Source organism: Microcaecilia unicolor, chromosome 5 (assembly GCF_901765095.1).
Source record: "Microcaecilia unicolor chromosome 5, aMicUni1.1, whole genome shotgun sequence".
Taxonomy (NCBI): Eukaryota; Metazoa; Chordata; class Amphibia; order Gymnophiona; family Siphonopidae; genus Microcaecilia; species Microcaecilia unicolor.
The window spans coordinates 152,899,933-152,927,103 of NC_044035.1; the positions used below are offsets into that span (position 1 = coordinate 152,899,933).

Consider the following 27,171-nt stretch of genomic DNA (forward strand, 5'->3'; position numbering starts at 1 on the left):
GAAGAATCGCTGAACATGGATGGGAAGTGAGGGTAAGGGAGAGAGGAGAATTGCTGTACGTGGATAGAGGGAGGACGGGGAGATTAACTGGCTGTGCTGCAGCTCTGTCTGTACATTTTAGACTTAGCAGCTCTGTCTCTGAATCTCCCCCACAAATTCAAACTTAGTGGGTGTGACCTGATTCTCTGTTAGAGGGGCAGCCTTCTATACCAGTTTTTCTTGAGAAATCCATCTTTTTTACAGATTAACTGGCTGTGCTGCAGCTCTGTCTGTACATTTTAGACTTAGCAGCTCTGTCTCTGAATCTCCCCCACAAATTCAAACTTAGTGGGTGTGACCTGATTCTCTGTTAGAGGGGCAGCCTTCTATACCAGTTTTTCTTGAGAAATCCATCTTTTTTACAGATTAACTGGATGTGCTGCAGCTCTGTCTGTACATTTTAGACTTAGCAGCTCTGTCTCTGAATCTCCCCCACAAATTCAAACTTAGTGGGTGTGACCTGATTCTCTGTTAGAGGGGCAGCCTTCTATACCAGTTTTTCTTGAGAAATCCATCTTTTTTACAGATTAACTGGCTGTGCTGCAGCTCTGTCTGTACATTTTAGACTTAGATCCCTCCCACCCACCCCTCTACCCACCCACCCCTAGGGTGATAGTTCTTATATACCCTCCCAAGCAACCTAATCTGCCTGCAGATAACTGCTCTGTCTCTGTGTTCAGGCTCTTCACCTCCTTTCCTCCCACATTTTTCAAACATAGTGGGTGTGACTTGTTCTTACTGGGCAGTGCCTACCTGCCTGCTGCCTACCATTCCAGTTTTAAGCCTCTAATCCAGCTCTGCCGTTCTATCTATCGCTTAACACCTCAGTCACTACATATATACCCATAACACCTCAGTTACTACTTATGGCCCCTTTACACATTCTCTTCCTTGCCCTGTCCCTTCCTAATCTTTTTTCCCCTCCCCCTACCGCTGTCTACCACTGGAACTCACTGCCCACCCATGTCCTCTCCCATCTTGCTCACTACTGCAATACCCTACTCACCCCCGTCCCTCACCACCTCACCATCTCTCCTGTCCCCCTCCTCCTTCCTAGCTCTCAACCTTCAACACTTCCTTCCTGCCATTAACCCATCCCCATTCCTCCTAAGCGCATCCCGTCTTCGTCGCCTTCGTCGCCCTACCTCCCCCACCCTCCTCCGCACTCTCTTGCTCCTCCTCCTGCTATCCGCAGGAGACATCAATCCCAATCCAGGTCCCCCACACCTGTCTTCGTCCTATCCATGCAAACGTTTCCGGGATGTCTCCAATCTCATATCTATTCCCCTCCTCCCCCCCTCTTCCCTCCCCTTCTCATGTGCACTGTGGAATGCCCACTCGGTCTGCAACAAACTTCCCTTCACCCACGATCTCTTCATCTCTCATTCCCTTCACCTGCTTGCCCTAACTGAAACCTGGCTCTCCCCTGACGACTCTGCCTCAGTTGCGGCTCTATGCCATGGAGGCTATCTCTTCTCCCATACTCCCCGCCTAGTTGGCCGTGGAGGAGGCGTCGGGTTACTACTCTCGCCCTCCTGTAGCTTCCAACCCCTCCTCCTACCACAGTCTCACTGCTTCTCATCCTTTGAAGTCCACTCCATCCGTCTATTCTACCCGTTGCCACTCAGAGTGGCAGTCATTTACCGCCCCCCTGATAAATCCCTCCCTTCCTTCCTCACCGACTTCGATGCCTGGCTTTCTGTTTTTCTTGAACCCTCATCTCCATCCCTCATTCTCGGAGACTTCAACATACACGTTGATGACCTGTCCAACTCTCACGCTTCTCAGTTCCTCACTCTAACATCATCCTTCAACCTCCAGCTTTGTTCCACCACCCCTACTCACCGTGATGGCCATTGCCTTGACCTCGTCCTCTCCTCTTCCGGCTCACCCTCCAATTTCCACACCTCAGCTCTTCCTGTCTCTGATCATCACCTGATCACCTTCACACTTCTTCACCCTCCCCCTCAGCCCCGCCCAACATTAACCACTACTTCCAGGAATCTCCAGATTATTGACCCTCCCACCTTATCATCTAGTATTTCTAATCTCCTCCCCTCCATCATGTCCTCCGAGTCTGTTGACGAGGCTGTCTCCGCTTACAATGCCACTCTCTCCTCTGCTCTGGACACCCTTGCACCATCCACCTCCCGTCCCACAAGGCGTACTAATCCCCAGCCCTGGCTGACCCCTTGCATCCGTTACCTTCGCTCCTGCGCCCGATCTGCTGAACGCCTCTGGAGAAAATCTCGCACCCATTCAGATTTCCTTCACTACAAATTCATGCTATCCTCCTTCCAGTCCTCACTATTCCTTGCCAAACAGGACTATTACACCCAATTGACTAATTCTCTCAGCTCTAACCCTCGTCGTCTCTTCGCCACCCTTAACTCCCTCCTCAAAGTGCCCTCCGCTCCCACCCCCCCGTCACTCTCTCCTCAATCACTGGCTGACTACTTCCGCGACAAGGTGCAAAAGATCAACCTTGAGTTCACTACCAAGCCACCTCCTCCTCTTCACCCTTCAACCCTCTCCCTCAACCAACCAACCCAGACCTCTTTCTCCTCCTTTCCTGATATCTCCGAGGAGGAAACCGCCCGCCTTCTTTCCTCCTCAAAATGCACCACTTGTTCCTCTGATCCCATCCCCACCAACTTACTTAACACCATCTCTCCTACTATCACCCCCTCCATCTGTCATATCCTCAACCTCTCTCTCTCCACTGCAACTGTCCCCGACACCTTCAAGCATGCTGTAGTCACGCCACTCCTCAAAAAACCATCACTAGACCCTACCTGTCCCTCCAACTACCGCCCCATCTCCCTCCTACCCTTCCTCTCCAAGACACTTGAGCGCGCAGTCCACAGCCGCTGCCTTGATTTTCTCTCCTCTCATGCCATCCTTGATCCGCTTCAATCCGGTTTTCGCCCTCTTCACTCGACAGAAACAGCACTTTCTAAAGTCTGTAATGACCTGTTCCTTGCCAAATCCAGAGGCCACTACTCCATCCTCATCCTCCTGGATCTATCCGCTGCTTTTGACACTGTCAATCATGACTTACTTCTTGCCACACTGTCCTCATTTGGGTTCCAGGGCTCTGTCCTCTCCTGGTTCTCCTCCTATCTCTCCCACCGCACCTTCAAAGTTCACTCTCATGGATCTTCCTCCACCCCCATCCCCTTATCTGTTGGTGTTCCCCAGGGATCGGTCCTTGGACCCCTTCTCTTCTCAATCTACACCTCTTCCCTGGGCTCCCTGATCTCATCTCATGGTTTCCAGTATCATCTCTATGCTGATGACACCCAACTGTATCTCTCCACACCAGACATCACCGCGGAGACCCAGGCAAAGGTATCGGCCTGCTTATCCGACATTGCTGCCTGGATGTCCAACCGCCACCTGAAACTGAACATGTCCAAGACCGAGCTTATCGTCTTTCCACCAAAACCCACTTCTCCTCTTCCTCCACTTTCTATCTCAGTTGATAACACCCTCATCCTCCCCGTCTCATCTGCCCGCAACCTCGGAGTCATCTTTGACTCCTCTCTTTCCTTCTCTGCGCATATCCAGCAGATAGCCAAGACCTGTCGCTTCTTCCTCTTTAACATCAGCAAAATTCGCCCTTTCCTCTCTGAACACACCACCCGAACTCTCGTCCACGCTCTCATTACCTCTCGCCTGGACTACTGCAACTTACTCCTCACCGGCCTCCCACTTAGCCATCTATCCCCCCTTCAGTCTGTTCAGAACTCTGCTGCACGTCTCATATTCTGCCAGAACCGATATACTCATATCACCCCTCTCCTCAGGTCACTTCACTGGCTTCCGATCAGATACCGCATTCAATTCAAGCTTCTCCTTCTTACCTACAAATGCACTCAGTCTGCTGCCCCTCACTACCTCTCTACCCTCATCTCCCCTTACGTTCCCGCCCGTAACCTCCGTTCACAGGATAAATCCCTCCTCTCAGTACCCTTCTCCACCACCGCCAACTCCAGGCTCCGCTCATTCTGCCTCGCCTCACCCTATGCTTGGAACAACCTTCCTGAACCCTTACGCCAAGCCCCCTCCCTGCCCATCTTCAAGTCTTTGCTTAAAGCCCACCTCTTCAATGCTGCGTTCGGCACCTAACCCTTACCGTTCAGTGAATCCAGACTGCCCCAATTTGACTGCCCCGATCGGACCGACCGTTCACTTGTCTATTAGATTGTAAGCTCTTTGAGCAGGGACTGTCTCTCTTTGTTAAATTGTACAGCGCTGCGTAACCCTAGTAGCGCTCTAGAAATGTTAAGTAGTAGTAGTAGTAGTAGTAGAGGAGAATCGCTGGACATGGATGAAGGAGAGGGCAGGGGAGAGAGGAGAATCACTGGACATGGAGAGGAGAGCAAGGGAGAGAGGAGAATTGCTGGAAATGGAGGGGAATGGCAGGCAAGAGAGAGAGGAGAATTGCTGGACATGGATGGAGAGGAGAGCAGGGGAGAGAGGAGAATTGTTGGACATGGATGGATGGAGGGGAGGGCAGGGGAGAGGAGAGTTGCTGGACATGGATGGAAAGGAACGCAGGAGAGAGGAGAGTTCTAGATATGGATGGATGTAGGGCAGGGGAGAGGAGAATTGCTGGACATGGATGGAAAGGAACGCAGGAGAGAGGAGAGTTGCTAGACATGGATGGATGGAGGGGAGAGAGAAGAATTGCTGGATATGGATGGAGGGGAGGGGCAAGAGAGAGAGGAGAATTGCTGGACATAGAAGGAGGGGAGAGAGGAGAATTGCTGGATATGAATGGATGGAGGGGAAGGGCAAGGGAGAGAGAAGAATTGCTGGACATGGATGGAGGGGAAGGCAGGGGAGAGAAAAGATTTGATGGACATGGATGGAGGGGAAGGAAGACAGAGCAAGGAGATGCAGATGGATGGAGGGGAGGAGAGAGAGGAGAAATGCTAGACGAGGATGGAGGGGAGGGAAGAGAGAGGAAGGAGATGCACATGGAGGGGAGGTGAAAATGCTGGACATGTATGCAAGGGATGGGAGAGAGACTAGAAATGCTGGACATGGAGAGAGGGGAGAGAAGAATAAGGAAGAAGATGCACATGGATGGAGACAGGGCCGCACCTAGGGTCTCCGGCGTCCCCCTGCAGTTGGCCCCGCCCCCCGAAAACGATCGCTACACTACCCGCCCTCTTCTCCCCAGATCCTTTTCCTTTTTTTTTTGTTTAAATTTACCTCTGTCCGGCGGCAGCGTAGTGTTAGTGAGAAGGAGGCAGCGCTCCTCCGCCCCAACGTGTTAGTCTTCCCTTCGCTCAGTGTCCCGCCTTCTTCTGATGTCATTTCTGATGTCAGAAGAAGGCGGAACTGAGCGAAAGGAAGACTGACACGTCGGGGCGGGGGAGCGCCGCCTCCTCACTAACGCTACGCTGCCGCCGGACAGAGGTAAATTTAAACAAAAAAAAAAAGGAAAAGGATCTGGGGAGAAGAGGGTGAGGTAAGCATGGCGTGGTGGGGCACCCCCCCCCCCCCCAGAGGATGGCGCCCTCCTGCCATGCTTACCTCGCTTACCATGCTGGCACGGCCCTGGATGGAGATGAGAGAAAGGGAAGAAAGGAGAAAAACTGTATATGGATGGAGAAAATAGGCAAAAGCTGGATCCACTCTATACCTCTTCTAGTCAAGTCCGCGGAGGATCAAGGACCAACATGATCAGAAAACCAAAATCACCAGACAACAAAGGTAGAAAAAAATCATTTTATTTTCATTTTAGTGTTTGGAATATGTCCAATTTGAGAATTTACATCTGCTGTCTTATTTTGCACTGTATAGGAAGAAACGTGTCTTTCTGTTTTCCTGGTATTGTGCTGCATGCAGAATCTAGCTCCTTAGGATTTCAGGTTAATTTTTGAAGAATTTGAAGCGGGCTTGTCTCTGTTCTGCATGTGTGACTGAGGTGAAGGATTCTGCTGGCTTGTAATGTCTGTGTGGGAATCTGTAACAGTTCAGCTTGTTCCAGTTTTCCAGTAGTGGGTATATTGGTATATAAGGTGAGATATAGTCTGACAGTAAATCATATGTCAGATTTAGTGTCAATAAATTTATTGTGAAAAGAATTCTTGGATGAATAGTACACATCTGTTGGCTACAGATGTGCGGCAAAAATCAACCAAAGCATTCTGTAAAAGAATATTGTATGTTTTAATATTATTTGTAAATTAGTTGTTGCCTGCGAATATCATTTGTACCAGTAGTATATTTAATATAGTTACATACATATTTGCAGGTGTTTTTTTATTTATTTATTTGTTTGTTTGTTTAATTTTTAGTTTGAGAGAGAGAGCATGTTGTTAAACATTTACCAGCACACCACTGGGTATAACTATTGCTTTTTAATATCATAGATCTAGAAAAAGTTCGAATTTTACATTTTGTTTGAAAAATGTAAGAGATTGTCTTGAGTGACTTATTGACAAATGGCAGCTTAGTAGATTCGGCTGTATATTGTGAAAAGAAGGCAGGTAGAAGTCTTTGTTTACCAAATCCTTCTTTATCTATATTGACAGAGGCATTTGATAAGAGCAGCAAAAGACAGTGTGAAACTGACCATTATTTATAATGTGTCTCCTGTTGGAAAAGCAAATCATGTGCTTTGTTTACCTTAGAAAACAGATTGTAAATGTTAATGTATTAAATGTAGTTGAGAAATGCTATATAAAAGGGTTTTCCCTTTGTACTATGCCCTTATACTTTAGACTTTTAGCGTAATTGTTTAGATTAAATTCAGCATTCTAAAAAGATGTCTTGCTGATGCTATGGTTTTCTGTGTAGATGGATCAATTACCTCACCTGTAGTTTGAGAGCTATAAATGTGAGCATTTGTACTGCCAGACTTCAGTGGGGGGGGGGGGGGGGGGGGGGGGGGGGGGGGGGGGGGACTTAGATGCAGAGAGGTTTCTCTGCTAGCCTCTCTCCTTATGCAGCTCTAATAAATGATCAGCTTTACTGATCTCTTATAGTACATTGTATTTTATTTCTCAAAATTTATATACTTTCTTCAGTATCATTTTAATAGCAAACGATACAAAATCAAAAAAGGAACTTCTAATGCAGAGCTTTCCAAAATGTGGGTCAGAACCCTGAGTGGTGTCACAAAACCCATGGTTGCAATCTTGGCAGGTTCTCCATAGGTGCATCATTATTCTGCACGTCTGGGGGATTACTCAATTTTATTTGGCCACAATCATGGGGTCATGGCTACAAAAAGATTGATAAGCACTGCCCTAATGTTTATTTTCTAAAGAATCAGGAAAAATGTATGCGAAACGAAAAAGTTGTGTTCATAGATAGTATTTGTCCCAAAGGTTCAGTGGCACAGATACCAATTGGCTTTTTAATCATTACACACCAAAGTACCTTTTAGGGAAAAGGAAATGGATTTGGATTTAGCTCATGCTTTACAGAAGGTGTTTTCTGTTTCTAATGCAGTGGTTTCCAAACTCTGGGTCAGGACACTAAATGGGGGTCACAGGAACAGGGCTGCTCCCCTCTTTCTAGTCCTCTGCCCAGTATTGTCAGCATGGGAGTCTCTGAGTTAGTGAACATTCACAGGTTCTGCCCCTTCCTCTTATGTGGGCTTCCTGTTAGACTGGAACCCCATGCAGAGTACTAGGGATTGTCGGCGTACACTGACGCAGAGAGTCTCGTGCTAACTGTTGCTGCCACCATTCACCACTGCTGCTGGTATTGTCTTCATACTTTGGATAAGTGGGGGAAGAAGGAACTGGATAGGAAGGAGGGAGGGAGGGGAATGGAGGTGTGCTATTTTATTTTCATCATCTGGGGTCACATGAATCTTAAAGAGTTAAAATGATGTCACTTTGGATAAAAGTTTAGGAAGCACTGCCCTAGTGAGCTTACGATCTTTTACTAACTTGCGATAAGCATTAATGCGTGCTTACCACGGCAAAAAAGGCCTTACTGTGAGGCGTACTCAGGCGTCCCATGGTAATTTTGTGATCAACGCATTGTATTTTTTAGTGCTGGGGCAAGTCTGGGGGCAGAGAGTAGGCGTGTTCTGAATCTGCGCTAATTGAATTTTCACTGCACTACATTGCTGCACTCTAACCGTTAGCGCATGAGCCTTTACCACCTACAAAATAGGTGACAGTAGGGGCCCATGTGCTAATGGGAACATTAGCACGTGGCTATTAATTCAAAAAATAGAAAAAGTGGCCATTTTACCCATGTAGGGGTGAAGTGGCCTTAGCGCGCAGGAATGACATATGTAAGCACTCGCTAAGGCCACTTTTTACCGCAGTTTGATAAAAGAATCCCCGAGTTTGTACCTGAGGCAGTGGAGGTTAAGTGCCTCATCCAAAGTCACAAGGAGCAGCAGTGGAATTTAAACTGGGCTTCCCCCGGTTCCCGGATCTCAGCTCACTGCTCTAGCCATTAGGTTACTCCTCCACTCCTTGTAGTGCACTGTATGAAAGTCTCTAATAAAAAATGATCAGCATTGTTTGCATAGAGGCTGTGCCCATGAAATGGGATGTCCAGGCTAGGACGTTCACAGTTCCCTAATTATTTTACAAAATGGCATAACATATGAACCATGAAGTGTGAACTTTGAACCTTGAATTTAGAGTTATGTGTTATTAATTTAAAATCTGTTTTTTTTCTCCTTTTGTATTAGTATGATTGGACATATCCTGTTTATTGTAAACTGCTCTGATCAGTTCATCAGAGCAGTACAGAAATTTTTTTAAAAACAAACATTTCTACAGTAGATCATCATATTAGAAGTTAAAAACATTAAGGTTAGATCAGAGTTAAAGGAAAGAATATAAAGTACATTCTGGATCTCTGAAGCTCCCTTCCACAGGGGAGGACACAGGAGTGATAAGGCTCAATAACAAGACATACTTTATTAGCACTGGGAACAGAAAGGTGTGTAAGTGGGAATGATGGGAGTGAGAGGATGATTAGGAGAACGTGAGAAGAGGGATTATAGGGAGCAAAGCTGTGAATGCAGTTATGACGAAAAGTAAACGGGGAGGCAGAGTAATGATGAGGGGGGATATGGTCCAAAACTAGAGAAGAGTATGTTTTGTGGACGTTAGACAGTTGATAATAGAGAGTAATAAAGAAAGAGAGGTTATAAAGGTAGAGTTATTGTTGGTTTAGCAGGACAAGAGAGATGGGATCTCAGTGACTCAGCAGGGTGTAAAAATATAGATTGACTCTCATTACTGTCTTGGCAGAATGAGAGGTGTGAACCTTGTTTTTAAGTATGTGATGATAGATATTTGCTGGGATAAATCTGATAAAAAATATAATGCATTTTGATCCAACAGAATGACAAGCTACAGGACCAGCAAGATAAAATCACAGAACTGCAGAATCGTCTGGAGTGTAGAAACCCAAGCCTTTCTGTATCTTCGTTGCTGGAAAATGTACATCTGGTGGAACTGGGCCAGAGGCCTTGCACAGCCCCCTTAGACAACACTCAAACCATCCACCTGCGCAAGCTTGGCATTTTACAATCCGGATCTATATCTCATGGCACAATTGAAACAATCTATAGAAGAAAGGTTATTTGTTATTTCTTAAAAACATATATACAGTATTTATGTATTTTGCAGGAGACCTGCATTTGATTCCTGAACCCAGCTTCTGCTTCTTGGGATGCTGCAGAAGCAGCATGGGAGAATGGAGTTTAAACCACAGTTTAAACACGGGCAAGAAGAACAGCTGATGCCTCTTCGCCGAGTCTTCGCGTCTCTCCTTTCCTCCTGGGCCCGCCCCCATCTGACGTAAGTAACGTTACTTACGTCAGATGGGGGCAGGCCCAGGAGGAAAGGAGAGACGCGAAGACTCGAGGCATCAGCTGTTCTTCTTGCCCGTGCAGCGCCTTCACACAGAGGTGAGAGGCGCTGCACGGGCCCAGTAAGGCGGAGGGGGGACCAGTGGAGGGGGGGAGCGGCGGCGACGACCTCAGGGGTGGCGGCGGGGGCGGGACACAGGGGCGGAGGATGGCGGGAGGCGGAGCTGTGGGGAGAAAGAGTTGATGAAAGGAAGGGAGGGGGGCCGGGGCTGCTAAAGCTTTGATTTTTGTTTTGTTTTTTTATTTAATGCAGGGGGGGGGGGAAGCAGGGAGCAGTGGTGACCTCGGGGGGGGGGGGGGGGGCAATCCATACAGGACACTCCTGACGAGCGCCTTTGCCCCCTCCCGATCCTTTTTTGATTTTTGTTTCGATGCAGGGGGAAGTGGGGAGCCACGTGTTTATGGTTTTTTTTTGTGGTTTTGATGTTTGTGGCATGCACAGAGCAGCCAGCATAACGCTTGGCTGCTATGCGCATGCTTTATGGGGCCGATTACCGACGGGGATTACACCAGTTTAACGAATCTTCAATGCATTGTACTTTACAATACCGCACCGAACATGTGCGGCTTGTTTTTTTGGTGCATTCTTCGTTTTTAAAAATTCGTTAAGGACTTTTACGTTTTAGATTTTTTTAAGTTTGGTTGATGCATCTGGGCCTAAATGAGCAAAATTCACCACAAGTATTACCTTCAAGGAGGGAGAAGCCCAAAGCAAAGCCCTGGAACCAGGCATTCCAAAGAGAAAGTAGAAATAAAAATATTGAGAAGTGAGACAGCCACAGAATTTAAGAACATAAGCATTGCCATATTGAGCAGACTGAAGGTCCATCAAGCCCAGTGGCCAATCCAGGTCACAAGTACCTGGCAAGATCCCAGAAGAGTAACACAGATTTTATGCTGTTTATCCTAGAAATAAGCAGTGGATTTTCCAAGTCCATCTTAATAATGGCTTATGGACTTTTCTTTTAGGAAATTATCCAAAACTTTTTTAAACCTTGCTAAGCTAACTGCTTTTAACATATTCTCTGGCAACGAAATCCAGAGTTTAATTACACATTGAGTGAAGAAATATTTTCTCTGATTTGTTTTAAATTTACTACTTAGTAGCTTCATTGCATGCCCCCTAGTCCTAGTATTTTTGGAAAGAGTAAACAAGTATTCACGTCTACCCATTCCATTCTACTCAATATATTAAAGACTTCTATCATATCTCCCCTCAGTCATCTCTTCTCCTAACTGCTTTAGCTTTTTCTCATAGTGAAGTCATCCATAAGCACATAATAGCCATACTGGGTCAGACCAGTGGCCCATCTAGCCCAGTATCCTGCTTCCGACAGTGGCCAATCCAGATCACAATTACCTGGCAGAAACCCAAGTAGTACCAATATTCCATGCTACCAATCCTGCAGCGGGTTGCGTACCTGGGGAACCAGGTTCGATTCCCACTGCTGCCTAACGGCAGTGGGTTAAAATCCTGGGGAATCTTGTTCAATTCCCTCTGCAGCTCTGTGTGACCCTGGGCAAATCACTTAGCCATCCATTGCCCCAGGTACAATATACTTAAATTGTGAGCCCATCAGAGACAGTGCAAGTACCTGTATAGTTATAAGTAAACCGCCTCGATGTGTGGTTCAAAAGAGGTGGCATATCAAATTGATAAACTTACCTTTTCTAATTCCACTATGGGGCTCATTTTCAAAGCACTTAGACTTAGAATTCCTTAGATTACAATGTAAATATATGTCTTAAGTGCTTTGAAAATACACATCCACATTTATTTTGAGCTGCAGTGACCAGAATAGCACATAATATTCGAGGTGCGGTCTCACCATGGAGTGATACAGAGGTATCATTCTCGTTGTTTTCCATTCCTTTCCTAATAATTCCTAACATTCTATTTGCTTTCTTAGCCGCCGCTGCACACTGAGCAGAGGATTTCAATATATCATCAACGATGACACCTAGATCCTTTTCCTGGGCAGTGACTCCTCATTTGGACCTTGCATCATGTAGCTATAGTTCAAGTACCTCTTTGTCTCATGCATCACTTTGCATACATTAAATATCATTTGCCATTGTGGTGCCCAGTCTTCCAGTCTCCTAAGGTCCTGTTGTAATTTTTCACAATCCTCTTGTGATTTAACAACTTTGAATAACTTTGTGTCACCAGCAATTGTAATTACCTCACTAGTAATTCCCATCTCTAGATCATTTATAAATATGTTAAAAAGCAGCAGTCCCAGCACAGACCTCTGGGGAACCCCACTACCTACCTTTAATCCACAATAGGATGTTACCTCCTATCCTAAGACTTTTCTAATTTCCTCAGGAGTCTTTTATGAGGTACTTTGTCAAATGCCTTTTGACAGTCCAGATACACAATATTGACCGACTCACTTTATCCATATATTTATTCACCCCTTCAAAGAAATTTGGTAGATTGGTGAGACAAGATTTCACTTGGCTAAACCATATTGGCTTTGTCTCATTAATCCATGCTTATGTATATGCTCTGTAATTTTGTTCTTCATAAGAGTATCTATCATTTTTCCTGGCACTGACGTCAGGCTCACCTGTCTATAATTTACCAGATCACCTCTGGAACCCTTTTTAAAAATTGGCATTACAATGGCCACCTTCCAATCTTCCCATGCTTGATTTTAAAGATAAATTACATATTACTAACAATAGCTCTTCAAGTTCAATTTTCAATTCTAGCAGTACTCTGAAATGTATACCATCTGATCCAGGCAATTTGCTACTCTTCAGTTTGTTCAATTGCCCCATTACAGAGATTGTTTCAGTTTCTCTGACTTATCAGCACTGAATACCATTTCTGGCACTGGTATCTCTAGACAGTAACTGAACACAATAGGCACACACCAAAAAGTGGGAAACAAAGGAAGACAAACCACAAGATCAACAGAAAAAGTTTATTACTGCAATGTGTAAAAAGCAATGCACAATAACACAAAATTGATACTCAAGGCTTGACATGGTACCATGTTTCAGTACAGTTGTGCCTGCCTCCTGAGTCTGATCAAATGGGAGTAAAAGTGAGATTGTGTGGTTGACTAGAAATGATGGAGTGGTCTTTAAAAAGACCGTGCATACATGAATGATGCACTATTCAAAACACTCGTATAATGTGCCAAATACTCCAGTAAAAACAGAACGTATGCTCTACCTGACGTTCTGTTTTTACCGGAGTTTTTGGCTCTACATTATACTAGTGTTTTGAATAGTGCATCATTCATGTGTGCATGGTCTTTTAAAGACCTCTCCATCATTTCTACTCAACCACACAATCTCTCTCTTTTTTTTTTTTTTATTATTTTATTTATTGAGTTTACATTTTACTTCAAGTGTAATTCTTGAAACAGAAAAGATGATTCTAAGTCATTACTAATTGAACAGGAAATCAATTATTACATAATTATCCAAATACATGATCTATTATTCAGCTTTAGTCCACAATTTGGAGGCATTGCATAATACTAAGGAAAATATAAAATAACTAGTAAAAAAAAGACCTGTTTCGGTGAGAAATGAAACGGGCGCTAGCAAGGTTTTCCTTTGAGTATGTATGTTTGACAGAGTATGTTTGACAGTGACTGTGTGTGAGAGAGAGTGTGAATGTGAGAGTGTATGTGTGTGTGAGTGAGAGAGAGATAGACTGTGACAGTGTGTGTGTGTGTGGGAGAGAGAAAGACAGAATGTCGATTGATTGTGTGTGTGTGTGTGTGTGTGTCACAGAGACACAGCGTGGCTGTGTGTGAGAGAGTTTTGCTGTGTGTGTGAGATACCGACAGAGTGTGTGTGTCAGAGAATGTGTCTGTGAGACAGAGAGAGGTAGGGTTGCGGGGTAGGCAGTTTTTGAGGAGGGGGGGCGACGTGCAAAGAGGGGGATCAGCGGGGCCAGTCGGGAGGGGAGGGTAGCAGCATGGCTGTAGGCATTTCAAGGAAGTTTGTGTGCGCATGTGACTGACATTGTTGAAGTTTGTGTGCGTGTGTGACTGACATTGTGTGTGTGTGTGTGCAACAGAGGGGTAGGCGCGGGCTTGAGATGCACGGAGGGGGATCTGCAGACTTGGAGGGGGGAGTGTGAGAGATGGAGTGTGTGTGTGTTTAACACCGTAGGGTGTGTGTGTGTGTAAAATATGCCTTAACAATGTTCAGCCAAATACATTTTCAAGCATCCTGTATCTGGTCTGCAGCAGTTTAAAAACAATTATTATTATTTGTTTTTCTGGAGGTGAAAGTGCTCTTTAATCCTAAGCCCTGGTACCATATCATGCCATAATAATTAGATACAACAGATGTTTGACCTTCTTTGGGCTGTAATCTCATACCACAACAGAATTAAATTTCACTGATCAAGGCACAAAATGGCAAACGTTCTCCCCATACCCCATCCTGCAGATATTTTGTTGAATGAAATCATAGAAGAAAAAAAGTTATTGCACATCCATTACTTTGAAGAAAGTACATTTGCTGAGTAGAGTTTCCGTTGCAAGTGTTGTTTTCTTCGTCATCATCCTGAGTCCTCAATGTATAAATTGTGCCTTTTTGTTTTGAACTCATCGCCACCTTTCTGACTGACACTGGAAACTGGTTAGTAAAAGATTGAATTCTGGCTATTGCACGTCTTTCCTTCAGAGCAGCTTCTTTCCTAGTTTCTATTTTAATCTGTTGCTCACAGAGGGGGAGCGGCGGGGCCAGTCAGGGGTGGGGAGGGGCACTCGACATATGGGGCCAAAGCAAAGATTAAGGCAACCTGAAGCTGTCCCTGCTCCCCTTCACTCTTTTTAACAGCCAGCACTAATGAAGGGGAGGGGCTGCACCACATGTCCCCCTTCAGATAGGAGCAGGAAAGAGTGAATCTTCGGTTTGCAGTCCAGAGCAGTAAGAGGTGGAGGATTTTCTTTCGTGGTTGCGGGGAGGGGGGGTGGAAGTGGTGTGTGGGGGGGGGGGGGGGGAAGATTAACCTGTTGTCTCAGAGAAAGTGCTGATACTTTCCCAGCACTGCTCTTCTCCTTTGGCGCCCTTGGCAGTTTGGTTTTTTTTTTTAGTAGTAAAAAAAGGCCCGTTTCTGGAGCCAATGAAACGGGCGCTAGCAAGGCTTTCCTGTATCTCTAGACTCGAGTCAGCACCCGTGCCTGGAGATCCCGTCGATTTTTATACATCCGGGGTCTCCTGGTCCAACCTCGGGGCTTCCGCCGTCGTAGGAGGAGGATTTCTCGTTTCGGGACTAAATGATGTCTCTGCTTCCAGCCAGGAGAATGGCAGACCTCTCCCCAAACTCTCCGGCAACGAAGGATGTCCCGATAAAACACCCGGTGCCAAGAAGCGGTCCAGTGTACCGACCTGGGCAGAACAGGTGTCGTGGGGCTGGCACGTTGTCTGCCTCTCCTTTTAGGCATTTTGCTATCCAGGAAACGGCGTATTTCAGTGGAATAGGCAGGTAGGTCCGGAGCAGCTTCTTTTACGTCTTACTCGGCCGCCATCTTGCCTCCCCCACACAATCTCATTTTTACTCCCATTTTATCAGACTCCTGAGGCAGGCACATCTGTGCCCAAAACATGGTGCAGTATCGAGTATCAGTTTTGTGTTATTGTGCATTGCTTTTTACACATTGCAGTAATGAACTCTTTCTGATGATCCTGTGGTTTGTCCAGCCTTCCTTCAGGTCCCACTTTTTGGTGTGTGACTGTTATCTCTCCCACATCTTCCTCAGTGAAAACCGAAGCTATGTCTCTGTAGGCCTCTCTGTCTACCTCAGCGCCTTCAAGTCTGCTATTCTAACTTCCAGAAATCAGACCCATTCTCTGAGTGCTAGAAGCTCTTTATACCAAGTACACACATACAACTTCTCACAAGATAATCAAACAGGTGACAGTGCAAAAGACTGGATAGCCCCCATCTCACTGCTGAACTGCTGCCTGCATATTATTATTGGTGATTTCTTAATTAAGTTACTAATGGAGTTGGAATATGTAAAATAAAGTTCCCTAAGATTGCTAGTTATATGCCAGGCTATGCTAATTCATTGCCAGAGAATGTGGTAAAAGTAGTTAGCTTAGTAGAGTTTACTAAAAGAAAAGTCCATAAACAATTATTAAGATGACTTGGAAAAATCCACTTCTAAGATAAGCAGCATAAAATCAGTTTTACTCTTTTGGTATATTTCCAAGTACATGTGACCTGGATTGGCTTGTTGGAAACAAAATACAAGGTCTGATGGACTTTTGGTCCATCCCAGTATGACAGTGCTTATGTTCTTAAGATGGCAACCGTACACTATCAGGCTTATTTTCGAAAGAGATCGCCAGCGATCTTCTGACACAAATCGGGAGATCGCCAGCGATCTCCTGAAACTGGCCAAATCGGTATAATTGAAAGCCGATTTTTGGCTGGCTTCAACTTCTTTCCATCGCGGAGCCAGCGAAATTTCAAGGGGCGTGTCGGTAGGGTAGTGAAGGCAAGACGGGGGCGTGCTCACGAGATGGCCGGCTTCGCCCGATAATGGGAAAAAAAGCCAGGCTTGACGAGCATTTCGCTGGCTTTACTTGGTCCCTTTTTTTTCTCGACCAAGCTTCAAAAAGGAGCCCCAAATGACCACCACAGGAAATCGGGGATGGCCTCCCCTTACTCCCCCAGTGGTCACCAATCCCCTCCCACCCAAAAAAAAAAAATCAAAGTGCTCGTCAGGGACGTCCTAAATCAAAACTATTTTTGCTGCTTTTTCAGTAGTACCTACCAGTGGGATTTGAACCGGCCACCTCTGGATTACAAGACCAGGGCTCTAACCACTTGGCCACAGCTCCACTTACTTGGATGTCCCTCCCTTTTGATTATGCCCCTTCAGGTCTCTCTCAGCCAATCACAGCACATTTAGCTGTCTGAGTGGCTGAGAGAGACCCCTGTCTGTGATTGGCTGAGAGAGATCTGAAGGGGCATAATCAAAATGGAGGGACATCCAAGAAAGTGGAGCTGTGGCCAAGTGGTTACAGCACAGGTTTTGTAATCCAGAGGTGGCTGGTTCAAATCCCACTGGTACTACTGAAAAAGCTGTCCCTGATGAGCACTTGGATTTTTTTTCCACTTTTTTTTGAAGCTGGCCATCTGTAAACCCGGCGATCTCAACATTTGACCTAAATGTTGAGATTTAGCTGTCCCCAACCATATTATCAAAAGAAAAGATGGCCAGCCATCTTTTTTGATAGTTGGCACCGCCCCTTTACTGAGCCGGCTCCAAAGATGGCCGGCGCCGTTCGATTATGCCCCTCTATATTATTTAAATCTTTGAAAAGTCAAATCACTACATTTCAAAGACTTTGACCTGCTAGATATTGTATACAGCTCTCTCTCTCTCTCTCTATCTCTCTCTCTCTATCTCTATATATATTTAAAAAAAAAAATTTTTGTGTTAGTTTTAGAGAAGGAAGAGCGAAATGTATGGTTAAGAGGAGTATATTTGGCTTTCTGTGCATCAGAACTGGGCAATGATTAACACTGAAATAGTTAAATATGTGAATCTACGAGTGTGGGAATGGAGGGGCTGTATTTTATGGGGGTTTTAAAGCTATTTGCTGACATGGAAAGAAGCCTTAATTATCAGTGTAGGCAGGAGGAGGTGGGCAGAATGAGCTTTTGTCGGTATTTTGGCATTGGCTGTCATACAGACAGAAGTGATACACAAATTCTTAGCAATGGCACCAAGTGATTCAGCACCAGTGTTGATGTACTGTGTTGCTTGATAGGTGATAGGGGGTGTCTTTCTCCCAGGTAGTTATGAATGATGCCACCACCCAGCAGCACCAAAAGCCCAAAGGAGGAGGAAACTGCTGGTCCAATAAAACTGTTAGAGAGAAATTGATGAGAGAAAGAGATGGCTGTGTCTTAATCCCCTACTGATAAGCACTGGAAGCTTTCTGTGAAAAGACTTGGTGGCTAAAAAAATAAAAGTGAAAGTCAACCAGATGAGAGTGATAGCAATTTTGTAGTCAGATTGGGTGCATGAGTGTCATTTTCAGCTAGTATCCTAGTAACAATGCATTTGACTGTACCTTCTTCTTTTGTCTGTCTCCCTATGGGACAGCATTCTGGCTGTGGCATATCCCATATGGCTGAAAGCACGATGGAGGTGTTCCAGAGCCATTGCGAGGGTTTAATGTGTTCACTGGAAGATGGAGACACTGTGCTGCACAAAGATTCCAGGGAAGATTCAAAAGTAGTGGAAAGTAACTCAGGGGATGAGGGTGATGATGTTGAAGAGGAAAAAGAACCATACAGTGCTCAGATTAAATGCAGGTGAGGAGTTGAGAAATAATGACATCAGTATTTTTTTCAGTTAGCTGTGCTTAAAGCAACGTGTGCACTGTGGCATCTACTATAATAAAACGCACCCTGAACGTTCTGAGGACAAAGGTTCTGAACTCACAGCACAACGATAAAGGGTTCGTAACTTCATGGTGGTGAAGCCATCCCACTATGACTCTGTGCCCCGCCCTCGCGTCAAACGTCATGACGTCAAACGAACCCTTTAACGTTCTGCTGTGAGTTCAGAACCTTTGCACCAAGAACATTCAGGAAGCGCTTTAAAATAGTACAAGTGAACGAAAGAAACACAACCAAGCAGGGGGAGCAGTCCTCCCCCAGGATGTGCAACACCCACCCCCCGCACCGCGCCCCTCCCCAAAGCCACCCACGACAAACCGCAAAAAAAAAAAATGCCCCGCTTCAACATGCTGCAGGTGCAACACCCAACCCCGCGCCGCACCCCCCCCCCCAAGCCACCCACGAAAATCCTGAGAAAAAAATAAGCCCCGCAACACAATCCACATGATGCAACACCCACCCCCACCCCTACCCACCCACCGACGCGTAACTTTGCCGCCGGGGAACCCGAAACCCCGAAAGAACACGTCCTGTCTTCAGACTCCGGCGTGATCTTCAGCATTACTAGCCTCTGCAGGCAGGGCTTCTGTGCGTCTGACGTCCTGCACGTGCAGGATGTCAGATGCACATAACCCCGCCCTGCACAGGCTAGCAATGCTGAAGATCAAGCGGGACACAGCACAGCACACAACAAAGGACTTCTGCTGGCAGGATTTTGGGTCACCCGCCAGCAAAACAACGACACAGTAGGGTGGGAGGGGGGGCAATGCGCGGCGGCGGCATCACGTGGAGGAAGTGGAGACGGCACACAACAAACAACCCCAGAAAGCAGACTCCACTTCCTTCGATCTTTTCAATCTTTTCGATCTTCATCAAACTACAATCCCCCCCCCCCCCCCCCAAAAAAAAAAAAATGAAAAATAAAACACACACACACACACACTCTCAAAACTGGCACCGCTCCATGAAACCCCAGCCCCCACCCCCCACACAAAATCACTCATCTGGCAGCGGTTCAAGAACCCACCACCCAAAAAAAACACACAAACACTTACTCTCAATTGGCCACAGTTCCTCAATGCACCCCCCACAACACACACTCACTCTATCATCTGGCAGCGCTTCCTGAAATCACTGGCCCCCCACACACACACACACACACTCATCTGGCAAACCCCCACCACCACCACACACACACTCACTCTCTCATCTGCCAGCGCTTCCTGAAAACCCTATCCCCCCCCCCCCCCCGCCCACACACACTCACTCATCTAGCAGCCGTTCCTGCCCCCCCCCCCCCACACACTCACACTTACATTTGGCAACACTTCCTCAACACCCACACCCCACCCAAAACACACACACACTCACTCTCTCATCTGGCAGCGCTTCCTGGAATCCCTGCCCCCCCCCCCCCCCCACACACACACTCACTCACTCATCTGGCAACCCCCCCCCCCCCAACACACACACACTCACTCTCTCATCTGGCAGCGCTTCCTGAACCCCACCACACACATACTTATTCTCATGTGGAAACGTAAAATAAACCCACCCTCACACACACACTCACTCACTCAACTGCCAACGCTTCCATACCCCCCCTCCCAAACCCCTCTTCTTCCCTGCTGAAACCCCAAACACACCCACCCACACACACACACTCTCTCTCTCTCACTCTGGCAGCGCTTCCTGAACCCCCTCTCCCCCCCCCCCCCCCACAAACCACTCTCTCACATCTGGCAGCGCATCCTGAAACCCCGTACAAACACACACTCACTCTCTCTCTCATCTGGCAGCACTTCCTGAAACCCCTGCCCCACCCGCACACACACTCACTTACTAATCTGGAAGCCGTTCCTAACCCCCCCCCCCCCCCCCCACACACACACCCCTACTCACTCACTATCATTTGGCCCCGCTACCTCAACCCCCCCCCCCCCACACACACACACACACTTACTCACTCTCTCTTCTGCAAGTGCATCCTGAATCCACGCCCCAAACACACACACACTCATCTGACAGTGCTTGATAAACCGCCCACCCCCCCACACACACACACTCACTCACTATCTCATCTGGCAGCGCTTCCTGAAACCCCTACCCCCCCCCCCCCCCCACACACACACACACTCAATCTCGCACACCAATTGCTTGGGTGCAGTGGCGGGAATCTCAAACACCAGAAAGATAGAGGGGGGGGGCCTGACACCAGAGAGAGAGAGGGAGGGTGGTATCTCTGTCACACACACACTGTCTCACACACTCTCTCACAGACAATGTCTTTCTGTCTCTCTCTCTCACACACACACTGTCTCACACACTCTCTCACAGACAATGTCTTTCTGTCTCTCTCTCTCACACACACTATGTCTCACAGTGTATCACATTCACTCTCTGTGTCACACAATCACTCACACACTCGCTTGGTTTCATACACTCAGTCTCACATAGCAACTGAGTATCACACACACTCTCTCTCACGCACACACTGAATCTGTGTGAAACACACTCACAATCACACTGTGTCTCACATACGCACTTGCACACACTCTCATTCTCACACATGCACTCACACCCAGACTCTCTCTCACACACACTCGCACTTTCACTCTCTCACACACACTCACTCTCACATACACTCTCCCAAACATACACACTCCGAGGACAACCTAGTCAGAAACGGGCCTTTTTTACTAGTAATTCAATAACAGGGATTACTGATTTAGAAAGGGGTGAATTTCTGTTCTAAAATCTACACAAAGCAGTGTGGGCATGAGTCTTTAGGAGAGGGGGTGGAATTTGATATACTGCCTTTCTGTGGTTATAATCAAAGCAGTTTTACATATTATGTTTGTTTTGAACCTGGGGCAATGGAGGGTTAAGTGACAAGGAGCTGCAGTGGGAATTGAACCTGGCTCCTCTGGTTTGCAGGCCGCTACACTAACCACTACTGATACCCAGTGAAGTCCACTGGCGGATGTGTCCACAGTTGATCCTACAGTGTATCCACTTACAAGCATATAGCCTCCACAGATGCCTCCCTAGTCCTGCCTGACCACCAGCCTCATTATTTGATTTCTTCTTGGAGTCTTATAGGCCGATGGATCCGTCACAGGCATGCAGCCCGTACAGTCTGTCCTGTTCGGGGGAGGATAATTGTAGGTACTGTGACCCTTAAAGTCTCATGGTGGAACATATATGCACACCAAGGTGTTCGAGCATGCCTTGCCAGATGCCAACAGATAGATTCCAGTGAGCCTAAATGCATTATGTAGATTTTTTTTTTGGACTTCAGAGTTTGTTTTTGTATAGACTTAAAGAGAACAACAGATTGTTGAGCAGTGGCAGAAGTTGAAGTTGAGGGTCTCCAAGCAAAATATCAGAGAAGGCCTGCAGGGTGGCGGGATCCATCTCAGAAGATAAAAGCCTTAACTTTTCCCTCCTCCCCCCACCTTACATCACAGGGGTGACAGGTAGAATTTATGCCACTGGTTAGGGGCTACTCGCATAAATCAGAAGATTGAAACCGAGTGCTTATTTTGTTCTCCTAATAGAAATGAGGGCCTATCCCAGAAGAACAAAGACGTGAATCCTGCAAGTGTGATGAGCGAGGGACAGAGCAGAACCAGCCATGCTCATGTCCAAGACAGCAATGATGATGGCACTGTTGGAAAGACGCACAAGGACCAGCATGAATGTATGTGAAAGTTATATATACAATGTGATTTATGTTTTATTATCATTTAATTTTTTTTTTCAATTGTGGAATTATTGTTATCCACCTTGAATGGTAAGAACGAAAAGGGCAGAATTTAAGTACTTAAAATAGTATTATCTGGCACTGTGTGACTTGACATCAGATATGGAATAATTCATATCTAAATTTTATTGCGCTTCATTAGATTCAAAATTGAGTAGAAAAAACAGATGTTTCCACTTCTTGCCTAAATTGTAAATAATACACTGTGGAATTGGTTATCTTTCAGGGGTCCTTTTACTAAGGTGCGGTAGCGTTTTTAGCTCCCGCTAAAAATCAGCTGAATTTTAGCATGAACAAAAAATACTAGCGCACTGTAGTAAAAGAACCCCTAAGTTTGTTTATTCTGCTCCTCAAATCATTATTGTGAACTTATGAACTTGAAAAATCTGTATCATATACATTTATTTTACATTTTTGTGAGGCCTTCATGTCCTCATCTTTTTGTTATACTATGGGGACACATCCCAGGTGCTGTTTCAATTATAGTCTCTCTGTCATATTAACAATATTTAAATGAATCCAGTGCAATTAATTTTTTTTAGTATGATAACGAATTTTCTGTTTTCACCTTGTTAACTGTTCCCCCTGAATGGAATGCTCGGTCTATATTATGCTGTTTCTTGTATTACCTGATGCAGCTATGTTTTGGAAACTTTCATATCTGCTTTGAGGGTATCTTAAAGAGGCTGCTCGGGTGTTGTTTTTTTTTTTTTTTTAAGATTAAAACTCCATTCCTGTGGGAAACAAAGCGATCTAGGCCTACACTCTCATTATTGCTTTTTATGTAAAAAGGTTCAGGATTATGTCCAACCAGAACAATTTATAAACTTGCTGATCAATATTCAAAATGATTTAACTAGCCACTGACCGGTTAAATTGCTTATTCTGGGCTATCTGCTAATTTTCAGTGGTACTTAACTGGTTATCACTGCTGAAAATTAGCAGTTAGTGACTAAGTGAAAACCGGCAATTTTGGGGCCGTTCTAGGGGCAGGGTCAACAGTTGGCCAGTTAAGTGCCAATATTCAGCACTCAAATGGCCAGGGTAACCGCATAAATGGGACCGCATAAAATCACAGTCCTATCTTTATGTGGTAATCCATAGCTGCTTGAGTTCTGAATATCAAAAGGCTATGTGTTAGCTGGTTCCACAAAACCAGATATTCAGTGCCGAAGCCCAGACATGGCCCGGTAGAGTGAGCATGGTTTCAGCCAAGGGAAATCTTGCCTTACCAACTGGCTAAATTTCTTTGAAGTCATGAATAAACATGTGGTTAAAGGCGAGCCAGTTGATGTAGTGTATCTAGATTTTCAGAAAGCTTTTGACAAAGTTCCTAATGAAAGACTCCTGAGAAAATGAGTTGTGGGATAGGAGGCAGTGTTCTGTTGTGGATTAGGAATTTGGTTATTGGACAGAAAACAGAAGGTAGGATTAAATGGCCATGTCTCTCAATGGAGGAGCGTGAATAGTGGAGTGCCTCAGGGATCTGTACTGGGACTGGTGCTATTTAACATATTTATAAATGATCTGGAAATTGGAACGACGAGTGAGGTGATTAAATTAGCAGGTGACACAAAACTATTCAAGTTGTTGAAACGCATGCAGACTGAAAAGTTGCAGGAAGGCCTTAGGAAATTGGAAGACTGGGCATCCAAATGGCAAATGGAATTTAGTGTGGATAAATGCAAAGTGACGCACATTGGGAAGAACAATCCAAATCATAGTTACATGATGCTAGGTCCACAGCATCTAAGAAAAAGATTTGGGTATTGTGGACAGTCTTCTGCCCAGTGTGTGTCAATGACCAAAAAAGCAAACAGGATGCTAGGAACTATTACGAATGGGATGATAAATAAGACCAAGAAGACTATAATGCCTCTGTATCGCTCTATAGTGTGACCTCCTCTTGAGTATTGTGTTCAGTTCTGGTCGCAGTATCTCAGAAAAGATATAGCGGAATTGGAAAAGGTTCAAAGAAGAGTGACCAAAATGATAAAGGGGATGGAACTCCTCTCATGAGGATAGGCCAAAGAGGTTAGGGCTCTTCAGCTTGGAAAAGAGACGTCTGAAGAGGTATATGATTGAGGTCTACAAAATCCTGAGTGGTGTAGAACGAGTAGAAGTGAATCAACTTTTCACTCTTTCAAAAAGTACAAGGACTAGGGGGACACTCAAAGAAGTTACTTGGAAATACTTCTAAAACAAATAGGAGGAAATATTTATTTCACTCAAATAATAGTTAAGCTCTGGAACTCATTGACAGAGGATGTGATAACAGCAATTAGCGTATCTGGGTTTAAAAAATGTTTGGACAAGTTCCTGGAGGAAAAGTTCATACTCTGCTATTGAGACAGACATGGGAAAGCCACTTCTTCCTTTGGGATTGGTAGCATGGAATGTTGCTGCTATTTGAGTTTCTGCCAGGTACTTGTGACCTGGATTGGCCACTGTTGGAAGCAGGATACTGGGCTAGATGGACCATTGGTCTGACCCAGAATGGCTATTCTTATGTTCTTATTTGGGCATTGGCACTGAATATTACCAGTGCCCAGATAACTTTGGGACCATCCCAGCACTTAAAGGATAGTGCTACAGTGGTCTGTGCTGAAATTCAGCAGCTTTATTTGGGTAAGTACTGCTGCATATCAGCAGCACAGTGATATTTAACCAGGTAATTGCCAATTTGAATGCCATTCTACCTAGTTTCTATCCTTAGGAATGCCTGTACCAATGCGTACGAAACTGGGAGTCACGATCACACATGAGCTTGCAAAATATGCATTTGGGGTTACCACCAGGCTGGGCATAAAGGAATCGCTGGTATGCATCACCTATGAAACCTGCATTATAACTAGGTCTGTGCAGGCTTCAAAGAGGTGGTGGGGGGGAATGATAGCAACATATGTCTACTTTCTGTCTTGCCTCTGAGACAGAAGTAACCTTCTGGAGGTCTCCTGGAGGGTGCCTTGCCCCCCCAGGCAGAACCCCAGGCATGAAAAAACTCTGGCTACTATTAAGTGTTAGACATAATAAATGTTTATTCAAATTGTCAAAGAATCCAATCAGTAATTATTGAAATATTAACAAATAGCATCCCAAAACAGTATAATATGTAGCAAATAAAAACAGAATTTTCCTTGGGAGCTGTCAATATGTCCACCTGCTAGTGTAGGCACATTGAGGCTCGCCATCCTCAGTTCTGTTTCTTCTTAAATACTTTTTCTTCCTTTCTTCATTATCTTAATTATAATTACCCTTCCTACCTAATGAATATGCATCTTTCCAGAATATTCAGTTTCCTGTTATGATGAATCCAGTTTCCAGCATGTTCCATCAAATTCTATCATTTTTTCCTTTAAATTGACAGGGCCTGTCATGTACATAAGTTTTCATTAGATAATGGGTATTTTACCATGTTACTGCCCCCACCCTCTTGCTAAGGTTACAGTTTTACCCACACCCACTTACTTCTCCTTCTAATTATTTATCTGGCTACAGCAGATGTCCTTAGACATAGGAGTCTCTGCTTTAGTTGGTGTCCAGCAACGTATCACAAGTTAACATAAGCCAAATGTCAGACCACAACCTTAGAAGGGTAGCTTTCAGAAAAAACTCATTTATAGCTGTCTTGCAACTCTTAAGTCTGCTCCCAGCTCAAGAAAAGCAAAATAGCTATATTAAAATAAAAACTAGAAATATGTATGGTTTGCATCTTTTCATGGCCTCTTTGATATACATCTCCCCTCTTGTGGGCCCTCGAACCAAGAGGGGCCACACTATGACTAGGTTCTTCAGGCTGTAGAGGCCTCATTAGACAGAGAAGTAAGTGATGGACCCCGAAGCAAATTATAGTCTGTATCTACCCCTGAAAGGGAACATAAGAGGAGGGAAACTGCTGGAGCATGGACTACCATTGTAGCTGCAGGCAGTATAATCTGGCGGCAAGCAGTCATAGAACAGGAAACCAGAAGACAGAACATAAGACCTGCTATAATCAGTATTACACAAAAAATGAGCAAGGGGTGTAACCAGAAGACTAATGAATGGTATGTTTTTCAGCAAGAAAGTGTGGGTGGGAGTGAGAGTGTTTTCTAAGGATGAGACTGCAGTGTGCCTGCATTTCCCTTATCTCTAAAGAAAGCGAAGTTGCTTACTTGTAACAAGGTTTCTCCATAGACGACAGGGGAATGCAGCCACACTTACCCTCCTGCCATCCCCTCTGCATCTCATTCATCAGCTAGGGACCAACTGAAGACAGGGATTAGGAGCACACCAGACATGGGAACTCCCGCTCATGCCCAGTAAACTCAAGAGCTTACTATAGCTAGGGGAGAGCACTGACACACAGGATCAGTCTGAGGGCTTCACTATCGAGTGTGGCTGCGTTCCTCTGCTGTCTGTGGAGAACCCCTGTTACAGGTAAGCAACTTCGCTTTCTCCAATTTGTTTTACATTTATTACTTAGTAGCTTCATTGCATGCCCCCTAGTCCTTGTATATTTGGAAAAGAGTAAACAAACAATTCTCATCTACTCGTTCCACTCTACTCAGTATTTTATAGACCTCTATCATATCTCTCCCAGAGGATCAAAGCTGATAGCTAGATCCCATTGAAAATTGCCTTCCACATCAGTGATCTAGAGGAAAGAATAAGTAAGACAAAATTTCCATTTTTGCAGATATCAAGAATCCATCTATCTCACTATAAAAACTGATGCAGAAATGACTGATTTTATAGAAAGATGTCCTATATAAATAGAGAAGCAACAAATGAAATGTGTGGGCAAAGTAGATGTATAACTTTTTTTTTATTTTTAATCGGAGGTTTCATCATCCCAGTTAGGCCAGGGCCAAGCTGTTGTGTAGTCTCAACTCAGTGGCTGGATTATTTTGTGAATGAGTAGGCTGTTCTCAAAACAGTCTTATGATGTATGTTTGTAGGTCTTGTAATAGTGCATAATGGTTTGTCTTGTGTATTATAAGTTATGGATTTATGTGCGATCACAGTATTTCTTGTGTTGTAAACTGGTTTAAATAAATAAAATATTTCAAATCAATAAATTGATTAGTAGGACATTAACTCCCTTTGGGGCTC

The 27,171-nt window shown here is 45.2% G+C and overlaps 1 protein-coding gene across 1 annotated transcript in view; it reads left to right on the plus strand.

Moving 5' to 3' along the window:
• Window positions 1-27,171, plus strand: part of KIF7 (kinesin family member 7) — a 138,247-nt gene that overhangs the window by 47,547 nt on the left and 63,529 nt on the right. Inside the window, exons 7-9 of the mRNA XM_030203433.1 lie at window positions 9,381-9,617; window positions 18,013-18,224; window positions 21,872-22,014. Of these exons, the coding sequence (XP_030059293.1) occupies window positions 9,381-9,617; window positions 18,013-18,224; window positions 21,872-22,014 (592 nt within the window). The remainder of the gene's footprint in view (window positions 1-9,380; window positions 9,618-18,012; window positions 18,225-21,871; window positions 22,015-27,171) is intronic.